This window comes from Pleurodeles waltl, chromosome 1_2 (assembly GCF_031143425.1).
Source record: "Pleurodeles waltl isolate 20211129_DDA chromosome 1_2, aPleWal1.hap1.20221129, whole genome shotgun sequence".
In the NCBI taxonomy this organism is placed as follows: domain Eukaryota; kingdom Metazoa; phylum Chordata; class Amphibia; order Caudata; family Salamandridae; genus Pleurodeles; species Pleurodeles waltl.
In genome coordinates, this window is record NC_090437.1 from 158,090,035 (window position 1) to 158,109,990 (window position 19,956).

Below are 19,956 nucleotides of genomic sequence, written 5' to 3' on the forward strand. Positions count from 1 at the left end.
ATGCTCTCTAACTTGAGCACTGGCATATCGGCTTTCCAGATTACAACAAATTCACAATACACCAGGAACTCCTACATATACAACCACAGGTCCACATCAGCCCTTCATTCTGAGAAGCCCTTAGTGTTGTGTTCACAAGCACTAGGGCTGCCCTACTCCCAGAGGAACATTTTCACTTACCGCCCAAAGTCTCTGCTCATAAATGCTCCTCGGAATAGAAACTATATCCCACAGATAATGTCGATCGTGACTCTGCCCTGGGACCATGTCCGATTCTGTTTCCCTGTCTTGTGATTCGTAGTGGGATTTTAACCAGCTTTTAGCCGTGCAGATGTACAAACCATTTATGGATAAGATATCCTGTGACATAAATGTTTTGACTGCAGAGACCCCTTTCTTGTTGATTACTTCTGCCAGGAGAATCAGCTTTAAGTTCTTTCGTGTAAAGAGCCCTGCATTGTCTTCAAGAAAAACGAGTTTCTCCTTGGCATGGTTGCTCCTCAGTTTTTTTGTGGAAAGGATAAATCAATTTAGGAGCTCTGAGTGTCTGCCAATGATCTGGTAGCCTTTTCACCAGGTATTAAAACGGGAAAATGACTTGTCAGTAAATTTGTATGATATTAAGATTTCAGGCTCCTCAGATGCTTCATGCTTCTTCCCCAGTGCAGTAGCCGCATATGTAGCATTTCAAAGGTACTCTAATTAAAGAAGGTTTGAGTCCAGCCATGGAAGCCACTCCGCATGTTGTTTTTTGAGACATGAGTCTCCTCAAGAAAAACATAATTGGTAACTCACAGAGAGATGATGAGCAGAAGGATGTTGCTTGGCTACTGCATCAGCGGCTCTCGAACCCACACTTTGGCATTAGAGTGGGATTTTAAAGGGAACGCCAATACCAATATGTACATTTCCCAAATTGCTTAGGAGGTCAGAGTACCTGCCTTCAAAATGAGTAACGTAGCTCCATCTTTGAAAGTTGTTTTGCTTTATACGTCACCTTGGCACAGCAAGATAGAAGTGTCGACCCTTTTGAATGACATACGGCCTTAGCATTTTGTGATAATGTAAATTCAGCCTTTTTCTTCTGCATAGATAGATGTGTTCAAAATGTATTTTTAATTAAACATTCAATACATTGCTGAAATGATGTTTTTTCAGAGTTCAGACTTGGCAGCAAAGCAGAAAAGTGAATTAAACAGCCGCTTGGAAGAGAAGACAAATCAGATGGCGGCTACCATTAAACAACTGGAGCAAAGGTAACACTGAAGAATGCGTCTGTCGGGATACAGTGTGCTATGAGAATCGACACAGTATCTTATATAGCATGAGGGTGGCTCAGGGCTTTCATAGTAGCATTACCACAGATATGAAGAAATGGGTATCTGTCAGAGGACGAGCGTCTGCACAATTATCTGGTAGTAGCTGCTTATTCGGGTACATTTTAGTCTAATTCCATGCTCCCTTGATGATGATATGCGAGTTAGCAATTGGCAAAAACAGCAAATGTGATCAGGACAAAATGTATGTGTGGGATTAAACCTCAAGAAGTGTGACAGACTGAAACTGCAGTCAGACTCAGGGGGCAAATAAAGCATCCCAATAAGTGTGTTTGAGTGGGGATATGTCAACCACCTTTATGTTGTGCAAGTGAATGCCTTGAAATAAAGGCTTGGTTTTGAGATATTTTCTTTTTTCTCATCATGTGTTACTTTAAGCAAAATAAACCACGTAGTAGGGATAGTCTGTGATGTGCATCAGTTTGCCCATTGTAAATGGTGGATCTAACTAATAACTCACTTGCATTCCAGCTCTTGATATCCCCCTGACAGTTACTTTGCACGTTGTTGCCTACCTCTGACTGAATATCCTTGGGAAAGTCATCAAAACCAACTATATGTAGGTTAGACTTAGAACGAATCATGCTTAATTTTTGATTCAGGACATTTTTATACGGGTGTGAATGTTTCAAAATGCGTGTGTACCACTGAAGAGAATCTTATTTAACACTGAGTGAGTAACTATCTTACAAATCAAAAATATCAGAACTTGCTGTTTCATGAAGGTTTCATTCATGAGGAAGTTTTATCAAAGCTGTAAGTCATTTAAGAAAATTGTCTGATTAAGAGCTCCAGAGGAGGGTAATTAATGAGCTTTTAATGCAGGCATGCGAATTAGTATGCTCTTAATGTATGCCACCGCCCATTGATTTTGTGATCTATGCAGTAATTTTGTTATTTCTATAGTAACAGTTTTTAACTGGTTTCTTCTCTTGCTATGTTTTTTCTTCTCATTTTTATCCCCTCACTCACATCTTCTTTGAACCCTTTGTATGTCTGAATAGTGAAAAGGACTTGGTGAAACAGGCAAAAAAATTAAATAGTGCAGCAAACAAACTCGTACAGAAGCACCAGTAGACGTTCTGCAACCGGTCCCCTCACAACTGACATTACTTGATTTTTGTGGCTTGGAAAGTGTGGTGGGGGGGAGGGCTGGAAAGGGGCCAAGGACCTCACCCTAGTCAGAGCGGAATCCAGCGATCTGGGAAAATGTTTACCTGCATTCTGAACTTCTGATTATTTTTTAATATTTGGTTTTGCCAGACAGACTTACTTAAACCACATTTGGAAACAAGGGTAGTGAGAATACTGAGAACATACATCCTAGTAGACTTTAAGTGGTGCTTTAGTGCAGTAAGATGATGGGACAGCAGTGCACCTTTGCTGCAGTCTGGTTCAACATGTGTCCTTCCTGCCTTGCATTAGCCTCTTCGCCCACCCTGATGGAGTAAGCCTCTTCCTACATCTGGAACATCTTTATGTGGTCCGTCAACCCCAGTCCCTAGAATAGTTTATTTAAGAAATCTGAGGAACAGTCCTCAATGTCGCCGAAATATGATTTCTTTCACTCATTTTAAGCAGTTGGAAGAAGTTGAGGAAAGAAAGCACAAGAGTACAGGGCATCAACCACATTACCAGATTAAGTGCCACTGATTATTACTCTTCATTGGAAGTCCCTGATAATTTCGATACACAGCTGGTGGGAAGGAAATAGATAAGACACATGTTTGTACTGTATTGAGTTTCAACAAGTGAGGAGGCCCCATCAAGAAGCCGACTAAGAAAATGCAAATCTGCACATGCTTTGGAAACCATGAGAGAAACAAATTCCGCTCTGACAAATATGTGGGTATAGTCAATATGTAAAAGTGGTGTTAGAACAGAAGGTTTTATGACAATATAGCACACCAAAGGACAGTAGTTGTTCAGTGCAAACACAATTTATGTGTGCAAACAGATGTATATCAACAACATTCACCAGCCAAGTGTTATACATCGCATCCAATAGCCTGGCCATGGCTTTGAGCTTGGATACTCTCCTTCAGAAGCTCATGTCCATTTAGGTTTGTAGTAACTGCTACTTCTGACCTAAGTGCACCTACACTTCTCAAGGAAGTGCATCCCGGCTCAACCATGGTCAGGTCTTGGGCGCAAATCAGTTTTGCATCCTCTGCTAACTTAAGAACACTTGCTGCTGCTTCCAATCATGAGATGTATATATTAATGATAAAAAAATGATGTGCACATAAAAATTGTTATTGATGAGTGTTTGCACTAAACCATTATTCCTCTGAATGCCAATTTGTCATGCAGTTTGCGTGTCTGTTATCAAAATATTTTCAGGATACCACAGATCACGTCCCACATGTGGCATTGGGCTCATTTTGCCCTCACTTTGTCGCCTTAGTTACGCTTTGGTTGTGTAGAACAGTATAGTTTCTACTTTTTGTGTATGGGTGATTTAAAAAGACTCCTTCGATAGTTGTAATATTTGCTAGTCTATCTACAAGCAATCTGTCTCGTACAGAAGAAGGCAAACATTTAAAAAGATAATTTATTATATTTTGAGTCATTCTCTTATGCTTTATATCTTTAATTTGGGCAGGGAACAGGCTAGGATTTTTCTGCCAGTGTCCCAAACTGATAATTGCATTTTGGAAAGCAAAGCGTCACGTTTCTCTTTTAGCCTACAGAATATTCAGATCATGCTGCCATTTTTCGAGGCGGTTTGCATTTGGTGGAAAATGGCAGTCTTGGGTGGTGAATTTGATAATTTTCACACACAAAAAAAGTCGAGGTCCTTTTCTCTGTTGAAATTTGAAAAAGTTTGACAAACATTTTTTGTTGTGGGAGCACTGGCCCTTGTTTTTCTGGTAAAAGAGAAGGCATCGAGTTTGACCGTGTATGCGCAATTTATCCTACAATGAAATAGTAACAAGATTTGTAAAGTGCAGTTTGTCAATGGGATAAAGCTTGTGATCCTTAACAGTGCATTTTTGGTGGAATATCCACCGCTTACGATTCTCTACTTTCCTGGTTATTGGGTTTGTAGAAGTCAAGTGCCCCTCCCCTGCACCTGGGTCATCAACCACACATTTTAATTAAGTTTTTTTTTTCTTGATTTGACAATTCATAATTTTTTTTACTAGGATGCAGATAGAGCCTTGTAATAAGTTGAAGGTTCTGTAATGACTAATACGTGAAAAATAAACAAGAACAAAGGATTGCATAACCGCCCTGAGACAATTCGGCTTTCCCAAATGCCACTCATTAAAACATTAAAAGCTTTTTTTTATTTTTTTATTATTAAGATAATTTAAATAGCTCCAACATGCCACCTTATTGTTGCTTCAAAGCATTGTAAAAATGGAGTAACTGAGTTTGTCTCGGATATTCACATCCCTTTACCTAAGCAGTCTGCCACAACAGTGTCCAAATGCAGCATGTTACTCTGTAGAGGTTCTTTTTGCTTCCAAAGGTATTTAAAATGGAAAGAGAGATCAGTATTGGGAACTACAGCTGAGTTCTTATAGCCGAGGACATTTATTACTGTGTTACAGTTGGGGCTTCAGTTCACCAAGATGTGTTCCTTGGCTACTGGCCGATTCTGAAGCTTCTAGTTCAGTGCTGAGATCTATGCAGAAGATTGTGCAATCACAGGTTGTGATTTCCAGTTCTTGGGTTCTGAAACTTTAAACTGATGTTTACCCATTTTCCTTCTGTTACCATTTGCGTGACGCCTCAACCTTTGAATTCAAAATAATTCATGGTTATGAATTCCTGTTGGTCCTTTGTCAGGGGGATCCCATTAGAAATAATTTGCAGACTTTTAGGCTTGAGCAATACGTTGGCATGTTTTTCCACTTTATGAATTACTTTAGATGTACCCTTGCCCTCTAAACAAAACTTGATACCCCAGTCGAAAGGATTTTATTGACCACTTTAAACTAATAGAATTGCACAGAAAGGGTCCTTCCTTGTTTTTGAGCTTGTGCTTCTATGGGAAGATTGACAGCAGGGCGATCCAACTTGTGTCATCCTGCCAAGTTCTTTTAAGAGCCTGTTCACATTTAAAGCACTAATGGCAGCTGGATATGATGTATCACAGATATACAGATTACTTAGGCATCCAGTATCGGCTTGGCCTCTCATCTCTTCTTTCTTGAGATTTTAGTTGTACGCTTGGTGAAACCTTGGGCCACAATGTGCCCAAGGTTATTTGTTTAAATTGTTTTTGTCGTCATTAGAAAAATACATATTACCAGAAATCATCCTTGCTTCCTTCAGAAATGTTGTGGTGTGAAATTAAAACAACTTGAGGACCAATTAATTTTGTTTGTTTTCTGTATTGTTTTATTGAGGAGCATAAAATGCCTAGGTATGTGTGACTGCCCATGCGCACTTTGTCAGGTGCACCTATTGTGAAAGAAGCTCGGACAAGCACCAAATCCAATATTAGTACAGATATCCTATGTTGAAATTTCCAGTTACTCTTGTAAAGATTAGATGTAACTTGTATTAAAATCGGATTTAACTTAAAAAAGCAAAAAATGTGTACGTGATGTTTGCAGCTAGATTTTGAAATCTGTCACTAGTTGGACACGTTAAACAAAGCTAAAGAACTGAAAATTAGACCTTTTTTCTGCCTGCTTCACCACCTTTTTTGTACAGCACATTGTTTCTTTTATTTCCTTCAACCCTTCCATCTCTGTCTTTTCTGTACTGTTTGTTTTCCCCTCTTCATGCTTTACTTGTTCTTCCTCTCTACACCATTCCATTTGGGTTATTATTTTTTGTTGTTTAAACTCGTTTTTCCTCCCCGCCATGGCTTTTGTTTTTTATCACAAGTTCATGTGGCTCAAATCCAGATTGCGACAGGCAGAGCGGGATCGCCAGTCAGCAGAGGAGGCTAACAGGCTCTTCAAGCAGGAGTTTGGGGACAAGATCGACAGCCTGCAGCTACACGTGGAACAGCTCATGAAACAGCGGTGAAGACATTGTTTGCATGATTTCTTCTAGTGATAGATATGCTTCATTGAAACATCCTGCTAAAGCTTCATGGGTGGGAAGGCTGGCTGTGGTAAAACATTGAGTGTGTGGGTCTTTAAAAGAATGTATATCTTAAATGCATGATCCTCCCTTCAAAACATGATTTTTAGTGATACAGGCTTTTCTATTTTTTTATGGCATAACCCTATGCTTTGTTATTCTTAAGCTCTCTTGGGTGGCTTAACAGTGATATGCAGCACTCCAAAAACACTGCATACATAAATAATTCAGATCAAGTGGGTGATTTACTTTTAAGCACAAAATGGCAGGCTTTCAAGAACAGTAGTGGGCCTGCAAATTTATTTGGTCAATTACACAACATAGACAACTACTCTGCTTGATCCATCAGATAATGAGGCTAATACGACTGGGGCATATTGCATAGAAATGGCATCTACCTAGTAATTGTGAACTGTTTGATACAAAAATGATGCCTTTTGTATTTCGGAACCTTCTCTTGGCTGTATGTCACCAGTAGCTGATTCTTGACATTCTCCTCTTTTAAGCGCTTTGCATCGAGAATCACTCTACTCTGGAGCCCAAGATTAGAGTTAAATAGTTAGTAGATTAGTAATATGGGCTTACTTTTTCCTTGTGACCTAGGTGTGGTAAGTTTAAGTTTGTGAGCTCGTGCTCCTGTGTGTGGTAGTGTTTTGAGTATGGATAAAATGATGTAAGTGGGTTAGTAAAAGGAATTTGTGAGTAATGGGCATGTGCGCCTGTTAGTTAAGTGATCTAGATAAAAATGAGGGGGAAGTTTTTTAAGGATGTTGTACCGAATGAATGTGAAGTGGGAAAATAAAGTAATTTTTGTTTAGTAAACATCAAGCAGGAACTGTTCATGGTGGATCTATGACCCTTTATCTGTAGAAGACAAAGCAAATAAATAGCAGAAGAAGGGAATTACGTAACTTGTATTTTGACTTTGTGTACGGAGTACTGCCATAAGGTTTTTTGGCACTCACTAAAAGTGTGAGTAGCGGCACACAAATAGGGAGTTAGCATTGTCAAAAAGAAAAGTGTCTTCTCACAAATGCCACCCCTTTGCAAATTCTTCACTTTTTGAAATCTGTTCCTGTGCAGTACATAGACCACCAAATATTTACCGCACAGCTCAAGACTCCAAGTATGTCCATCAGATCCTGCATGCCACCAGCATCACTTTTAGCAACAGTATCCTGTTTATAAGTATCCGTACATCACACCACCTTATAAATGTACTTCATTACTTTTAATTTTTCACTTGTCAAAAAAAGTGCGTGAATTAATTTTAAAATTTCTTCTGATTTTTGATATTGCTCCACCTAAAGCTATGGAATTTAGAAATGACCACTGGTTTTTCTTCCTCTGCATGTGGAACCTGAAAAATAGGGATAAATACTTCCATCATTTCAGAATATATGCATTGCCTGAATGTATTTTGATCAGCATGGCACAGTTTTTGGCATACAGTAGATAACGCTGGGCAAGCTTTCTTTTCTGCTGCAGTTCATCTTTGATGTTTATTCCTCTCCCTCCCTCATTAGAAGCAGTGTATTTGTTTTAGTCACAGCTTGAACACCAATGACGTTGCTACATCACACTGCCAATCACAAAGAAAGCAAAGCTCATCTGTGTTTGTTGTGAGTTATCTCTCTTTCTGCGACGAAGTCAGGTTCACTGTGCAATCTTTAGATTATGCTTTTATCATTGAATGTAAAAATCAGATTTTCCCACAAAAAATTATATCCACAGCTTTCTACTCCATAGACTCAGGCTACGTAATCCTCCACAGAATTGTCATGGAAAATAGCACTTTTGGGGGAACACTGTTTTGCCCTACAGATTTAAAAATTGATGCAAAAGCAGCATATCTGTCTTGTGAAGCACAGTTTTAAAAGTATTAGGCATATATTAACCAATCCTTGAAAATGTATCTTCTTTCCTACTTCAAAGCCGGAAGAAAAGGTTCCAGAACTTGGGCTGCACTTAGGGTTACTAGTATTACAATTCTCAAAATTAAGAGTCCAAAAGTGAATTACAGCTTCTCGGTGAGTTTAAAGGAGAAGCCGTCATCAAATTGGCAATTTCACGTTTCATGGTCTCTTGTAAATCAGAAGATAATCCATGGTCTTGATTGCTTCTAACCTCATTTCACAAGAGATTATCTGGGCTCCAGCATTTGCAAAATATCTTCAAAACAGATGATCTGTGCTTGCAAACGTAGACCTCATTTTTCCAAGAACTGCTGCTATCTGGACCCTGATGTGCATACCGCTGCCAGAAAAGGTCACACTGTGCAGCAGAATATATCCGTTTCACAGAACGTATGTGAATCCTCAGGTCCTACTGTGTAAGCTGGGCTGGCTTTTACAAGAAATCTTTTTCTTTAAAAAAAAAAAAGCAGAGCCATTGAGTTACTTAGCTGCTAGTAATGATGTGGCTAAAATAATTTTCAACTGTTTCTTAACCGTAAGCTTAGGACTACTACTAGGTATGCCCTATTCAGTAACTTACCATGCATCCCTCTTTCATTAAGTAAAGAATGTGGGTATGGTACTGATCTTTTGTTCTATTAGCTTTTTTTTTACTGGTAACGCTTTGTGAGTTAGTAATGGACAGTTTATCCCCTATTTGTTAGAGACTTCTAACTGCAGATTCCTTACCTTTGAATTCTCCCCAGGCGTCAGACTGGATCTGGAAGATTTTCGTGAGCAGTACCCATCCGCGGTGTTGGATGGCGTTGATTGGTTCCATGTCTGTTGCTGACATCATCCGCAACAGATATGACATTGTGGGTCCTATGTAGGTGCCACCCAAGGGCACAGACGTCAGTTCTTTTCGTTCTGCGCCAGCAAATCGCTTGTCCAAAGAGAGCTACTCCTCAGACAATTTTTGACTGGCTTTTTTCCAGTTTTTGTTGAGTCTTTGTTTGAATTTCACTCCTGGTGTGTCGAGGATGTGTTTTAGGAAGACAGCATTCAAGCCCTGCAGATCCTATCATCAGGCGATGTCCTTGTGTCTGCATGTGTCTTTGTTGTCTGGAGCCCGACCACAACCCAAAGTCATGCTCTTGAGTGCCAGACCAACATCCAAAGGCTTCAAGTGAGCAGTCCCTAAATCTGGTGGCAGCCTGGCACTCAACTCCACACAAGTCGAGGTCCAGGTCAAGAGCTTTATGAGGCTTTGCTCCTCATTCTTGGGCAAAGACCCTTCTGGAGCATCTTCAGGCCCGCAGGGTCGGAGATGGCCCCTTTGGGTTCTGTGCCGGCAGCTCCGTCCCTGGGACTTCCGGGGATCCAGTCCTGGATCCGGACAGGCGCCACTTGTGGCACCCTGACCTTCCTCGGTGCCAGTCCTGACGCCAATGCCCTGGTGCCATCTGTACCCACAGGTGGCACTATCCCTGCTGTAATTCCCAACTCCAACATGTCAGCCGGATGTGCGTCATATGATGCCGACTCCAGTGCTGAACGGAGCCTTGTTTCGTTCTGATTCTGAGCCCTTTTCCTGTGAGCTAGACTTTAGGGATGAATGGGAGGGATCACTGGACCCTTTGGCATACCAGCCTCATGAAAAAATGGACTGGAGTGAAGTTGGATGAGGTCAGTTGACTTCTCCAGATACTGGCATGCTTTCTTCCCATACTGTGGCTAAGGAGGAGGGCACTTCTTACACTATGGTAGTGAGGAGGGCAGCTGAGATCCTGGATATTCAACTGCCTTCGGTGGCCATCAAGACTAACTTCCTGATGCGGTCTCCAACTGCACCCTTTTCCAGTCAGCTACTGTCCCGCACATGCTGCCCAGCCTCTGCATGCCTGAGGGCGCGGGACTCCCCGACCTCGTGGGTCACGTGGCCAGCGGTCCAGTCAGTCCCACCTCCCTGAATCTGCAGCAGCCTCTAAACCCTCCTTGTTTGTCTCACATCCACCCTCCATCCCCCTCCCCACACCACCTTCACCATGAACCACTTGGCAGCAGTATTTACCATCACCTGCCTCACTGGCAATCCATCACTTCAGAAAGGTGGGTTTTGCAGATAGTCTGAAGGGGCTATCCACTCCCCTTTGAGACTATCTCTCCATCACTGCCACTATCCTACGATATGATGACAGAGAACCATTTGTCCCTTCTCCGCGAGGAAGGTACGACTTCCTTGGCAGAGGGAGCCATAGTGAAGGTTACTGCACCAGAAGCAGGATGTGGTTGCTATTCCTACTCCTTTCTGGTCCCCAGGAACACTATCCTGGACCTTCGATCACTCAATCTCAAACCCCTCAAGAAGAAGTTCAATATTCTCACATTGGCTTAAGTTTTATCTGCCCTGGACCAAGGAGACTGGATGGTTGCGCTGAACTTGCAGAATGCTTGTTTTCGGATCCCCCGTCCTGCCTGCCCACAGACTGTACTTGCGGTTCACTTTAGACTATGAGCACTTTCAGTTCACCGTGCTCCCCTTTGCCTTACCAGCGCCCCTCGGGTAATTACCAAGGTGATGGTGGTAGTTGCAGCTCATCTTCGAAGAGCAGGGATTTCAGTCTTCCCTTATCACAGTGACTGGCTGTTGAAGGCGAGCTTGCCCCAGGCTGTCATCGTCCTGCTCCAGGCTACAGCGGACCCCTGGCATTCGTTGGGGTTCAATATAAACGTGCCAAAGTAACGCCTGACTCCCTCTCAGACGCTCCCTTTCATCTGAGCTGTTCTGGACACAGTGCAGTTTTGGGTTTATCCTCCCAAGCAGCAAGTTCAAGATATTCAGGCTATGATATCGATGTTTCAGCCTCTATCTGGATTTCCGTGACAATGACTCTGAGGCTACTCTGCCTCATGGTGTCCTGCATCCTGCTGGTGGCACATGCCAGATGGCATATGTGGGCTCTGCAGTGGGACCTGAAGCTCTCTAGTAGGCTCAACATCAGGGGGCTCTCTCATACAGGGTCCAGATCTTCGGGGGGAACTGTGAAGTATCTGCAGTGGTGGTTAACGAACAGTGATTGGGTCCGGGGAAGATCCCTCTCACTTCCCCAACAAGATCTGCCAGTAGTGGCAGATGCATCACTTCTGGGACGGGGTGGCCGTCCGGGAGGTGGAGATCAGAGACATCTGGTCTGTCGTGGAAGCACCGTGCTGAAGCTTCCTGCGATCTGTGTTGTATTGAAAGCCTTTCTTCTCTCTGTCAAGGGAAAGATGGTGCAGGTGTTCACCAACAACACTGCCTCCATGTGGTACTGCTACAAACAGGGCAGGGTGAGTACGTGGACCCTTTGTCAGAAGACTCTACACCACTGGACGTGGCTGGAACAGCAGGGCATATCCCTGGTGGTTCAACACCTGGCAGGTTCTCTAAACACCAAAGCAAACAAACTCAGCTGAAAATTCCTAGGGGACCATGAATGGTGTCTCCCTCCATTGGAGGTGCAAGTTTTCTTTCAGCCAGTCTTGGTCAGATATGTTTGTCTCCGCAGAGAACGTGCAATGTCAACAGTTTTGTGCTTTTGAGTTTCCAAGGCCACAATTGCTCAGAGGCGCTTTTCAATTCGAGTTGAGTTCAGGCCTTTCCGCCCATACCACTCCTGCCCAGAGTTCTCAAGAAGATCAAGAACGACTATGCCCAAGTAATCCTTGTGCCACTGGGCTGGGCATGGGAAGAGTCTGGTATCCCGGACAGTTGAGCATTTCCATCAATCCTTTGATCAGACTGTCCCTTTATGAGGATCTTCCGTCTCAGCAGCAAGGAAGGGTTCAGCACCTGAAGCTCTCTACTCTTCGCCTTCTTGCGTGGAGATTATACGACAGCAGTTGACAGCTTTTGACCTTCCTTCTGAAAGCTGTCACATAATCTTGGCAGCCATATGTCCCTCTGCCAAAACTGTATACGCCTCTCATTGGAAGAAATTTGTGGCATGGTATAGCTTGAAATTTAACCGCATTATTAGCCCAATTCAAGTTACAGGCTGTAATCCTTAGATCTTTCCCTAACAACTAGGTGAATAGAAAAATAAACAATGACCAAAATCAATCTCCCTCTTGTTGAGTATTTAAGCATTGGACCCCCCGGTCTTTCGGCCTAGCTCTTGGCCTTCAACCCCCATATTGCACACCTGATTAACCATTCTACACCTGCTTCTTTTCCCCTCTTACCCCCTGCCTGAAACCACCCCAATAGCCTCCCAAGGTGCCCCCCTCCTCGATGAAGGCCATCCCCGTCCTGGCCTTCCCATCCCAATGGGTGGCATCCTTCCCCTACACCCCATCCCCCTCCCCCAACCCCACATGAGTACTCAATTTGCTAAGGGCATCTCGCTCTTATATCTTTCCTTTACGGGAGACGCATCTAAAACTCTGGGGCAAAATGCCAAAACTCCCTAAATTTATTGCGCAATTGTTTTTTGCATCGGGGGAATCTAGCAACGAGAGGGGTGGCCGTCCTCTTTACACAGGATTTCCAGGGACAGATAGACCAGGTTTACAGGGACCCCCAGGCAAGGTGGATAGTCGTTACTACTTCAGTGCCAACGAGGAACATCCACTATGTGAGCTTTTATGGCCCTATTGAAGATGATGCTAGCTCTCTGCAGACACTCTATGAGCAGTTAATCTCTGTCCAGGTTCTTAATTATTGGAGGAGACTCCAGTCCCTAATATTCGAGTGGATTCCACGAGGAAGAATAAAAATCAGAATAAACCAAGGTCTGCTTACCTCCTGTCAAAGATGATTTCTGATTTGGCATTGGTGGATGTTTGGAGGGCAGACCATCCCAGGGGCAGAGAATTTAACTGTTTTTCAAAACAATATAATACTGCCTTGAGGATTGATATTTATTCCTTTTTCCTTCTCATTGCTAAGTTGCAGTTTGCCAGTTCTTGCCAAACCCTTCTCAGATCATTCCATGCCAATAGTCGACTTAGATAAAAGTATAGAACAGAGGAGATGTTCAGGATGCAGCTTTGATAGATCCCTTCTGATAGAAGAAGGCTAGATTGATTCTTTCAAAACATCAGTTAGAGTTTTTTTTATTCTTAATAAGGGTTTGGCTTTCCTATTGAATGTTTGGGAAGCCAGTAAAAAGGTATTTGCGAGGTGAAGTTATATCGTATAAAGCACAAATTACTAGGCTAGCTAAAGAGAAAGAGTATAAACTCCAGGAAGATCTAGATCTAGCACTTCAAAATCATGTGGGATTCTATAGCCCGGAGACGTTCTGTAGATTAAATGAGACCCAGGCTAATTTTCCAGAGTATTATCTCTCATGCTCAATAATTAACCAACGCACAAGCTTCCAGCAACAGTACGAGGAAAGTGAGCATACGGGTAAATACTTGGCATGGTCAGTCAAGCAAAAGTCTAACAACAATGTCATTAAATCAGTATTTGAAGAAGGCACTAGGCGAATTGTCTATCAAGCTAGGGACATTGAAAGGTTTTATTTTTTGCCCACTACACTAAATTGTATTTGGCCACGTCCTCAGCAGAGCCATCACAGATTTATCATTTTTAAAATTCACTGCGACTGCCAGGCTTGAATGGGGAACAGCATAAATCATTATTAGCTCCTATTATCCTCGTTGAAGTTGCAGGTGCAATTCAGGTCTTTTCCAGTGGTAAAACCCCTGCTCTTCCGGCAGACGTATTTAAAGCCCTGTTGGGCCAACTAGTTGCGGTTTTAGTGGACCTCTTTAAGGAGATACTAAAGGGCGCTGAGATTCCTTCTTCTTTCACGCAGGCCATAGTGGTGAGCTTTTAAAAAAAGGACAAGCCTTCCAAACAGCCCAATTCATATCGCCGTATTAGGTTATTAAATTACGATTATAAGCTCTTTACAAAAATCTTGTCTGTTAGGACAGCATTGGTAGTTCAAGAGCTTATACATCAGTATCAATGTGGCTGTGTGGTGCTAGTCATCATGATGATAATCCCTCCCTTCTTATTTGTCTTTTCTAGTCTGATTTTGAAAATTCCCTATAAGTATTTCAAAGATATAGACTTAATGATTCGCCAATTAATTTGTGCTAACACAAAACCGCGTATACAGCTGGCAAAGTTGGCCCTAACGGTCGAGGATGGGGGTCTGTTCTTCCGGATTTTAGGAGATACTATGAGGCCTCCCATTTAGATTGAGCATCAAGAGCTGTTCTAGTGCATAATCTTAATTTCTATCTTCAAGAAATGATAAAGGAGAGCAATAATCAGCTTCCCCCTTTTCTAAAAAAATACCAAGACTCCGCGAACGCATGATGTATAGGCTCCCACGCGAAATTTGTGCCAGAATTCAGTCAATACAGGAAAAGTATACAATTCCTACTTTTTGCCCAGCGATAAAGCATCGGGAATCATCACTGCTGGGACTCGACCTAAGTCAGGTGTACATCCAAAGGTGGGAGCAGGCAGGTTTTGTTAATTTCTCAGACTTCCTAACAAGAGACCAAAAGGTTAAGTCATGGGAGCAGCATCTAGCTGAAGGGATGTCTCTTCCTGATAATCTCTGGTTTCCTTTCCTGCAATTTCAGCATTTTCTTTCATCAGTGGATAGGACTGTGGAGCTATCCAACTCTTCAATGTCTGAGGCTTTTTATGGGAATCTCCAGCGCATAGGCTGCTGGTATCGGGTTTCCATCTTATGGTCCTCCCCCGAAATTATATATCACTTTTTAAGTTAGTTGAGGCTGCAACAGATGTTAGAATTCATTTACAACAGTGGAGGAGATTTAATATTTTTTCATGTAAAGCAATTTGGGGGGCCAATCTTAAAAAGATGTTTTTTTTCTTCTAAACAGGTGCTATACTATACTCCGGCCTGGTTAAAAGAAATGTTTCCAGACATGACAGGTCTTTACCAGCATTGCGGGACGTGCAAGGGGGATTGGGTACATATGTTTTTCTTGCACTTATCTGACATAGTACTGGGGGAAAATCTTTTGGTGGATCAGTTCAGCAGTTCAGGTTTTGCTGACCCCGGATCCGGCGGGTGCCCTGTTTGGTATATCTAATCATCCGGGTTTGACAATACGCTCAAAGCAAACTCTATTCATTGCCCCTCTTATTGCAAAATCTTTGATTTTACAAGCGTGGAAGTCACGTGTCCCACCTACATATTCCACATGCGTAGTAAGGATGAAGCAGAGTTATGGGCGTGAACAATTGTATGCCCAACACATAGGTACACAGAAAAAGTTCAAGGCTATTTGAGGAGTAGGGGGTTAATAACAACATAATAAGATAAGGGAGAGAGGGAAGTAGAAGTAGAGATTTTTTTTGGGGGGGGGTTTGGATGTAATGTCTGTAGGGGCTGATTTTAGTACAATGATTTAGCTCTTGTATGTAAAGGATGTATGTTGTTTGTATACATCTGCAAATTAAAAAAATAAAGCAGAAGGTGGTAATGTGGCCATTGGATCACATTGGGTGTAGGTGATTAAGTCAGAAAATATAAAGGTTTGTGTTTCAGTTCATTTCATGGAATTTTGTGTGTAGGCATTTGGATAGTGGGTGGCTGTGTAATCTGATAAGCAGGCAGTTGAGCAGTGAAAACAGCCACTTCACCTATATATTTATAATTATTTTTTCGATTCGCATTTAAAATAACGTATTAACGTGCAAAAACAAAAGTTCAAGAAAGGATAACATTATCTGGCAGCCCCATCAATAAAAATGTACTGCCATCTGCGAATCACATTGTGGGCCCTGAGGTGCTAAAGTATCAAAATCCTAAATGTATCTGGACTTTAATCTTCGCACTGCTTTTTCTCCATCCCCTCCACTACTATTTGACAGAATAGTACCAATCACTATGAAATGGAGCAGGTTCATATTGCTGAAATGGCTATCAGCAAAATGTCTGATGATGGGGTATTGCTTTATTTACCATTGTGGATAGTACTGCCTGTATAAAAATGTTTACATGGGCATAAACAATAAATACAATACTCTGTTTTTTTTTTTTCTTTCTTTAATTGAGGCATGGTGCATAGACAAGTCTGACCCCTTTTCTGCCCCTCTCTCTGAAGTCCTGTTGTTCATTCTGTCCCTTGTCCAGCAGGGCTCTATTCTGGGAACTCTTAATGGATATTTGTCTGCTATTTTTGCCATTTTGCAGTTTCCTGATCAGCCTTCTTTGTTTAAGTCTCCTATTGTACATAGGTTCCTCAAAGGTCTTGCACATCTTTTTCCTCCATCCCCATTCATTATGCCTCAATGGGATCCTAACTTGTTTCTGTCTTTTCTGATGTGCACTCCTTTCAAGCCTCTCCACATTTGTCCTCTCAGGCTTCTCACGTTGAAAACAGCCTTACTTGTGGCAATTACACCTGCCAGCAGAGTGAGTGAGCTGCAGGCATTGCCATCTAAGCTGCCCTACCTCACCACCTATCCTGACAAAGTGGTGCTTCGCAGTAGGGCCTCTTTTCTGTCAAGCATGTTCACTCCCTTGCATGTCGGCCAATCCATCATCTTGTCTATTTTTTCCCACCCCATATCCTAAGGAAGAGGAGAGCGCTGCCGCATGGACCCAAAAAGAGCCCTAGTGATCTACCTTGATCATACAAAAAGAGTCCCGAGTGGATGACTAAGTCTTTGTAGAGTATTTTGGTGTGAAGAAAGGTCAGGCTGTGCAGAAGCGGACCATCTCTAGATGGGTTGTACGATGCATTAAGATCTTCTACGGACTGGCAGAAAGGCAACCCCCTGAGGGTTTGCATGCTCATTCTACTTGAGCTAACGTAACCACTGCATTAGCACACAGAGCTCCAATCTTGCACATCTGCCAGACACCAACGTGGGCATCTCTGAAATATTCAGAAGCCCTGATCCCGGAAAGGGGTGTTGATGTGTTTTCACCTCTCGTCTCCACCACAATTTGAAGATCTCCTTAGGGCAGAGGCATGGTGTTGTTAATCTAGGGGTAATAGAAAAGAGTGATTACATAACTTTATTTTTAGAAATAAACACAAATGTAATTGTACAGTTACAAGTAGAATGGCAACCCCGCCTTCAAGGCCTACCAAACTTGTTTGCAAACAGGGGACAAAGTTTGCCTCTCCATTAGCTTTTCTTGATACTTAGCGGATCGAAAGACCTTGGTTTTCATGCTGCAGTCCACATCACCTCCGTATACACAAAGCTTGATGTGAAAACAAATACCAGGATGCTTGTTGGATGTACTGAGGTGGGGCCTAAAAATGTATTAAGGAGAGCTTAGGTTATTAAACCAGTGGGATTTAACTGTAGTGTAATATCAGAATCCTGCACCAAGAATGGTATACCTAGCTTTCATTTCGTATTCATGCTCCTAACTACGTGTTTCTTTTGGGAAACCTCTCGTCGTCTTAGGGTGACATTGCTTGGTAGCAAATTTGGTTTGACTAGACCAGCCAAGGCATGGTGGCCTTCTGCAGAACATGGCCTAAACAGTGTTTGTGGATTATAGGAGTGCCAGGTGGAAATAATTTGTTTGTGCCTTCCTTCAGTAAACTGTAATCCAGGTTGTTGATTTGTTTATCATCTTCTTGCCCCAACACAATAAATTTGATGATGCAAAGGGCATGGCATCCCAGGCGTCCTTTGCAGTCAGATTATAAACAAATCCTAAACGTGGTTCACTCTTGTTCTGATTGGGCCTCGTTCTGCAGGCGCAAAGTACCTTGTAGCCATAGCTTGTAGCAGAAATCAGGCAATTCTAAGAGTCGAAAGCTTCTGCCTCTCATGAAGTGAAAACGTCCTGTTCATCTGGAGATTCGACTTTGCTGGCTGTTCTCCAATCAAGACCTAGTCTCAACTCAGAACACAGAATTCCTGTAAAATGTGGTTTCAGATATGTGCTGTATAAAGATTGGCTGATAGGCTAGCACAATTAAATGTTTTATTTTTCTTGTCTTGGGATTCTGTTATTTTTACCTAATTTGCACCTGTCCTGAGGGGGCCACAGTGCAGATTGTGTTCTGTGACAGGCAAGCCAGATACTGTGCTCCACGTGGGTTTATAGGGTGACATATGTGGCTGGTTGTTATCCACAAACTGCCACATACACACCACTTCCTGTCTACCTTATATTGTCTGAATATTGCGTCATTTCAAATAGATAGAGGCAATGCTGCATAATAGTTGGACAGGACGATGCGGTTCTTATTTTTGGTAATACTCTTCTCTGCAGATTGCATCTTGAGATTGAATTAAAACGGGAGAAGGAGAAGCGGTCACCTGGTCCCAATACCATCCAACCAAGCAGAACGTCACCTGCACAAAGTAGAGGTATCCAGCAGTCCCACAAGAATGAATCCAAAAGTGTGAGGACTTTTTAGCATGTTTGCTTTGCTCGTTTGTTTTAGAATTCACTATTCTAGTTTATTACGTACAGATTAAAGATAAATGTGTTTAGCATCTCTCCTTCTAGTATGACTAGTGATAATTTTCTCTTATAATGTTGGAAGTATAACTTTTACAGAGGCTTTTCCTAAAAGTAAGTTTATGGTTAGGGGTGGGGACGTGGATGTTTCCACTGAAGGTGCCTAGCCATTACATGTAACATGAACACCCACAAGTTGTAACTGTGGGTGTTCACCCACGTTTCTAATTGAGTTTCCCCAGCATTTACATATCTACAACTATTCCAAAAAATGAATGGTGAGATGTGTAAACGAGGTGAAGTTACACCAAACACTCCCATTGATTCAGGGGAGTGCAGAGTATGAGGTTGTGCCACAAGGTAAATATTTGTCTGTGTATGTTTGAGGGGGAGGGGGCCTTAACAGATGGTATATAATGTGCACGAGTAATTATGGTCCAGGAGTGATTCTGAAAATCTAGGACTGTCATAAGTTTTCAGGCATACATAAATATGGGATTTTTGTCAACCAGTCCACATGTGATGAACAAGTGTAAATCTACAAAGATTAGCTACTCTCGCTATGGTCAGCCTTCACCACTTATTTTTTTTAAACGAGAAGAAATCTTAACTACAAATTAGTTTTTTGTTACAAATTTTGAAATTACAAATGCAGCCGTCTTTCACAGTAAACTTTGTTGGAAGTGCACAACAGTAAAAAAAAAAAAAAAAAAAAGTGTCGCTGATATGGAAAACATACACAATTTCTGTTTAGTCCTACATAATGCACATTACTAGATGTGTTCGGAGCACTCTGCAATAAAACGTCCATTAAAAGACATAGCTGAAAAATGTCATCTTCTGCAAAACACAAGGGGTGTGGAATTAATTAAAATAGCTACTTGTTCATGGTATAGGTAGCTTCATGAATCTACTCATCCTGTAAAAAATAAATCTACTTGTCCCTTCGGCGCCATGTAGTGTGGCAATACATGGCAGCAATCTCATTATATAAGACCTCTGATGTAAGGCTCTCTGATTATGGCAATGCTACTGCTATATTAGGGCTTGAATACTAGCAATTACCTTCGTTTGCCACCTTTCTGCAGCTCTACATACTGGTGCTGGAGGTAGCGGTAAGAAAAAGTTCAAGAGTTGGAATGCCCTTTTGAGTCTGTCCAAACCTACTAGCTTGCATGTTTTTAGGGTTTTCACCAGCTCTTCTCTAATGTTTTCCCCTACTGATAAACGTTTGCAATTAACTTGACAAGG

At 42.1% G+C, this 19,956-nt stretch overlaps 1 protein-coding gene across 14 annotated transcripts in view; it reads left to right on the forward strand.

The window, feature by feature from the left end:
- The window catches only part of RUFY3 (RUN and FYVE domain containing 3), a 341,239-nt gene that overhangs the window by 284,977 nt on the left and 36,306 nt on the right, over nt 1-19,956 (forward strand). For 7 of the 14 annotated variants that reach the window (XM_069236852.1, XM_069236853.1, XM_069236859.1 and 4 more), the window contains 3 exons: nt 1,159-1,256; nt 6,206-6,325; nt 18,514-18,646. In XM_069236852.1, coding sequence (XP_069092953.1) covers nt 1,159-1,256; nt 6,206-6,325; nt 18,514-18,646 — 351 coding nt within the window. Of the gene's footprint in view, nt 1-1,158; nt 1,257-2,341; nt 6,326-18,513; nt 18,647-19,956 lie in introns of those variants that run through there. The other 7 variants (XM_069236864.1, XM_069236863.1, XM_069236862.1 and 4 more) reach the window with 5 other exon arrangements.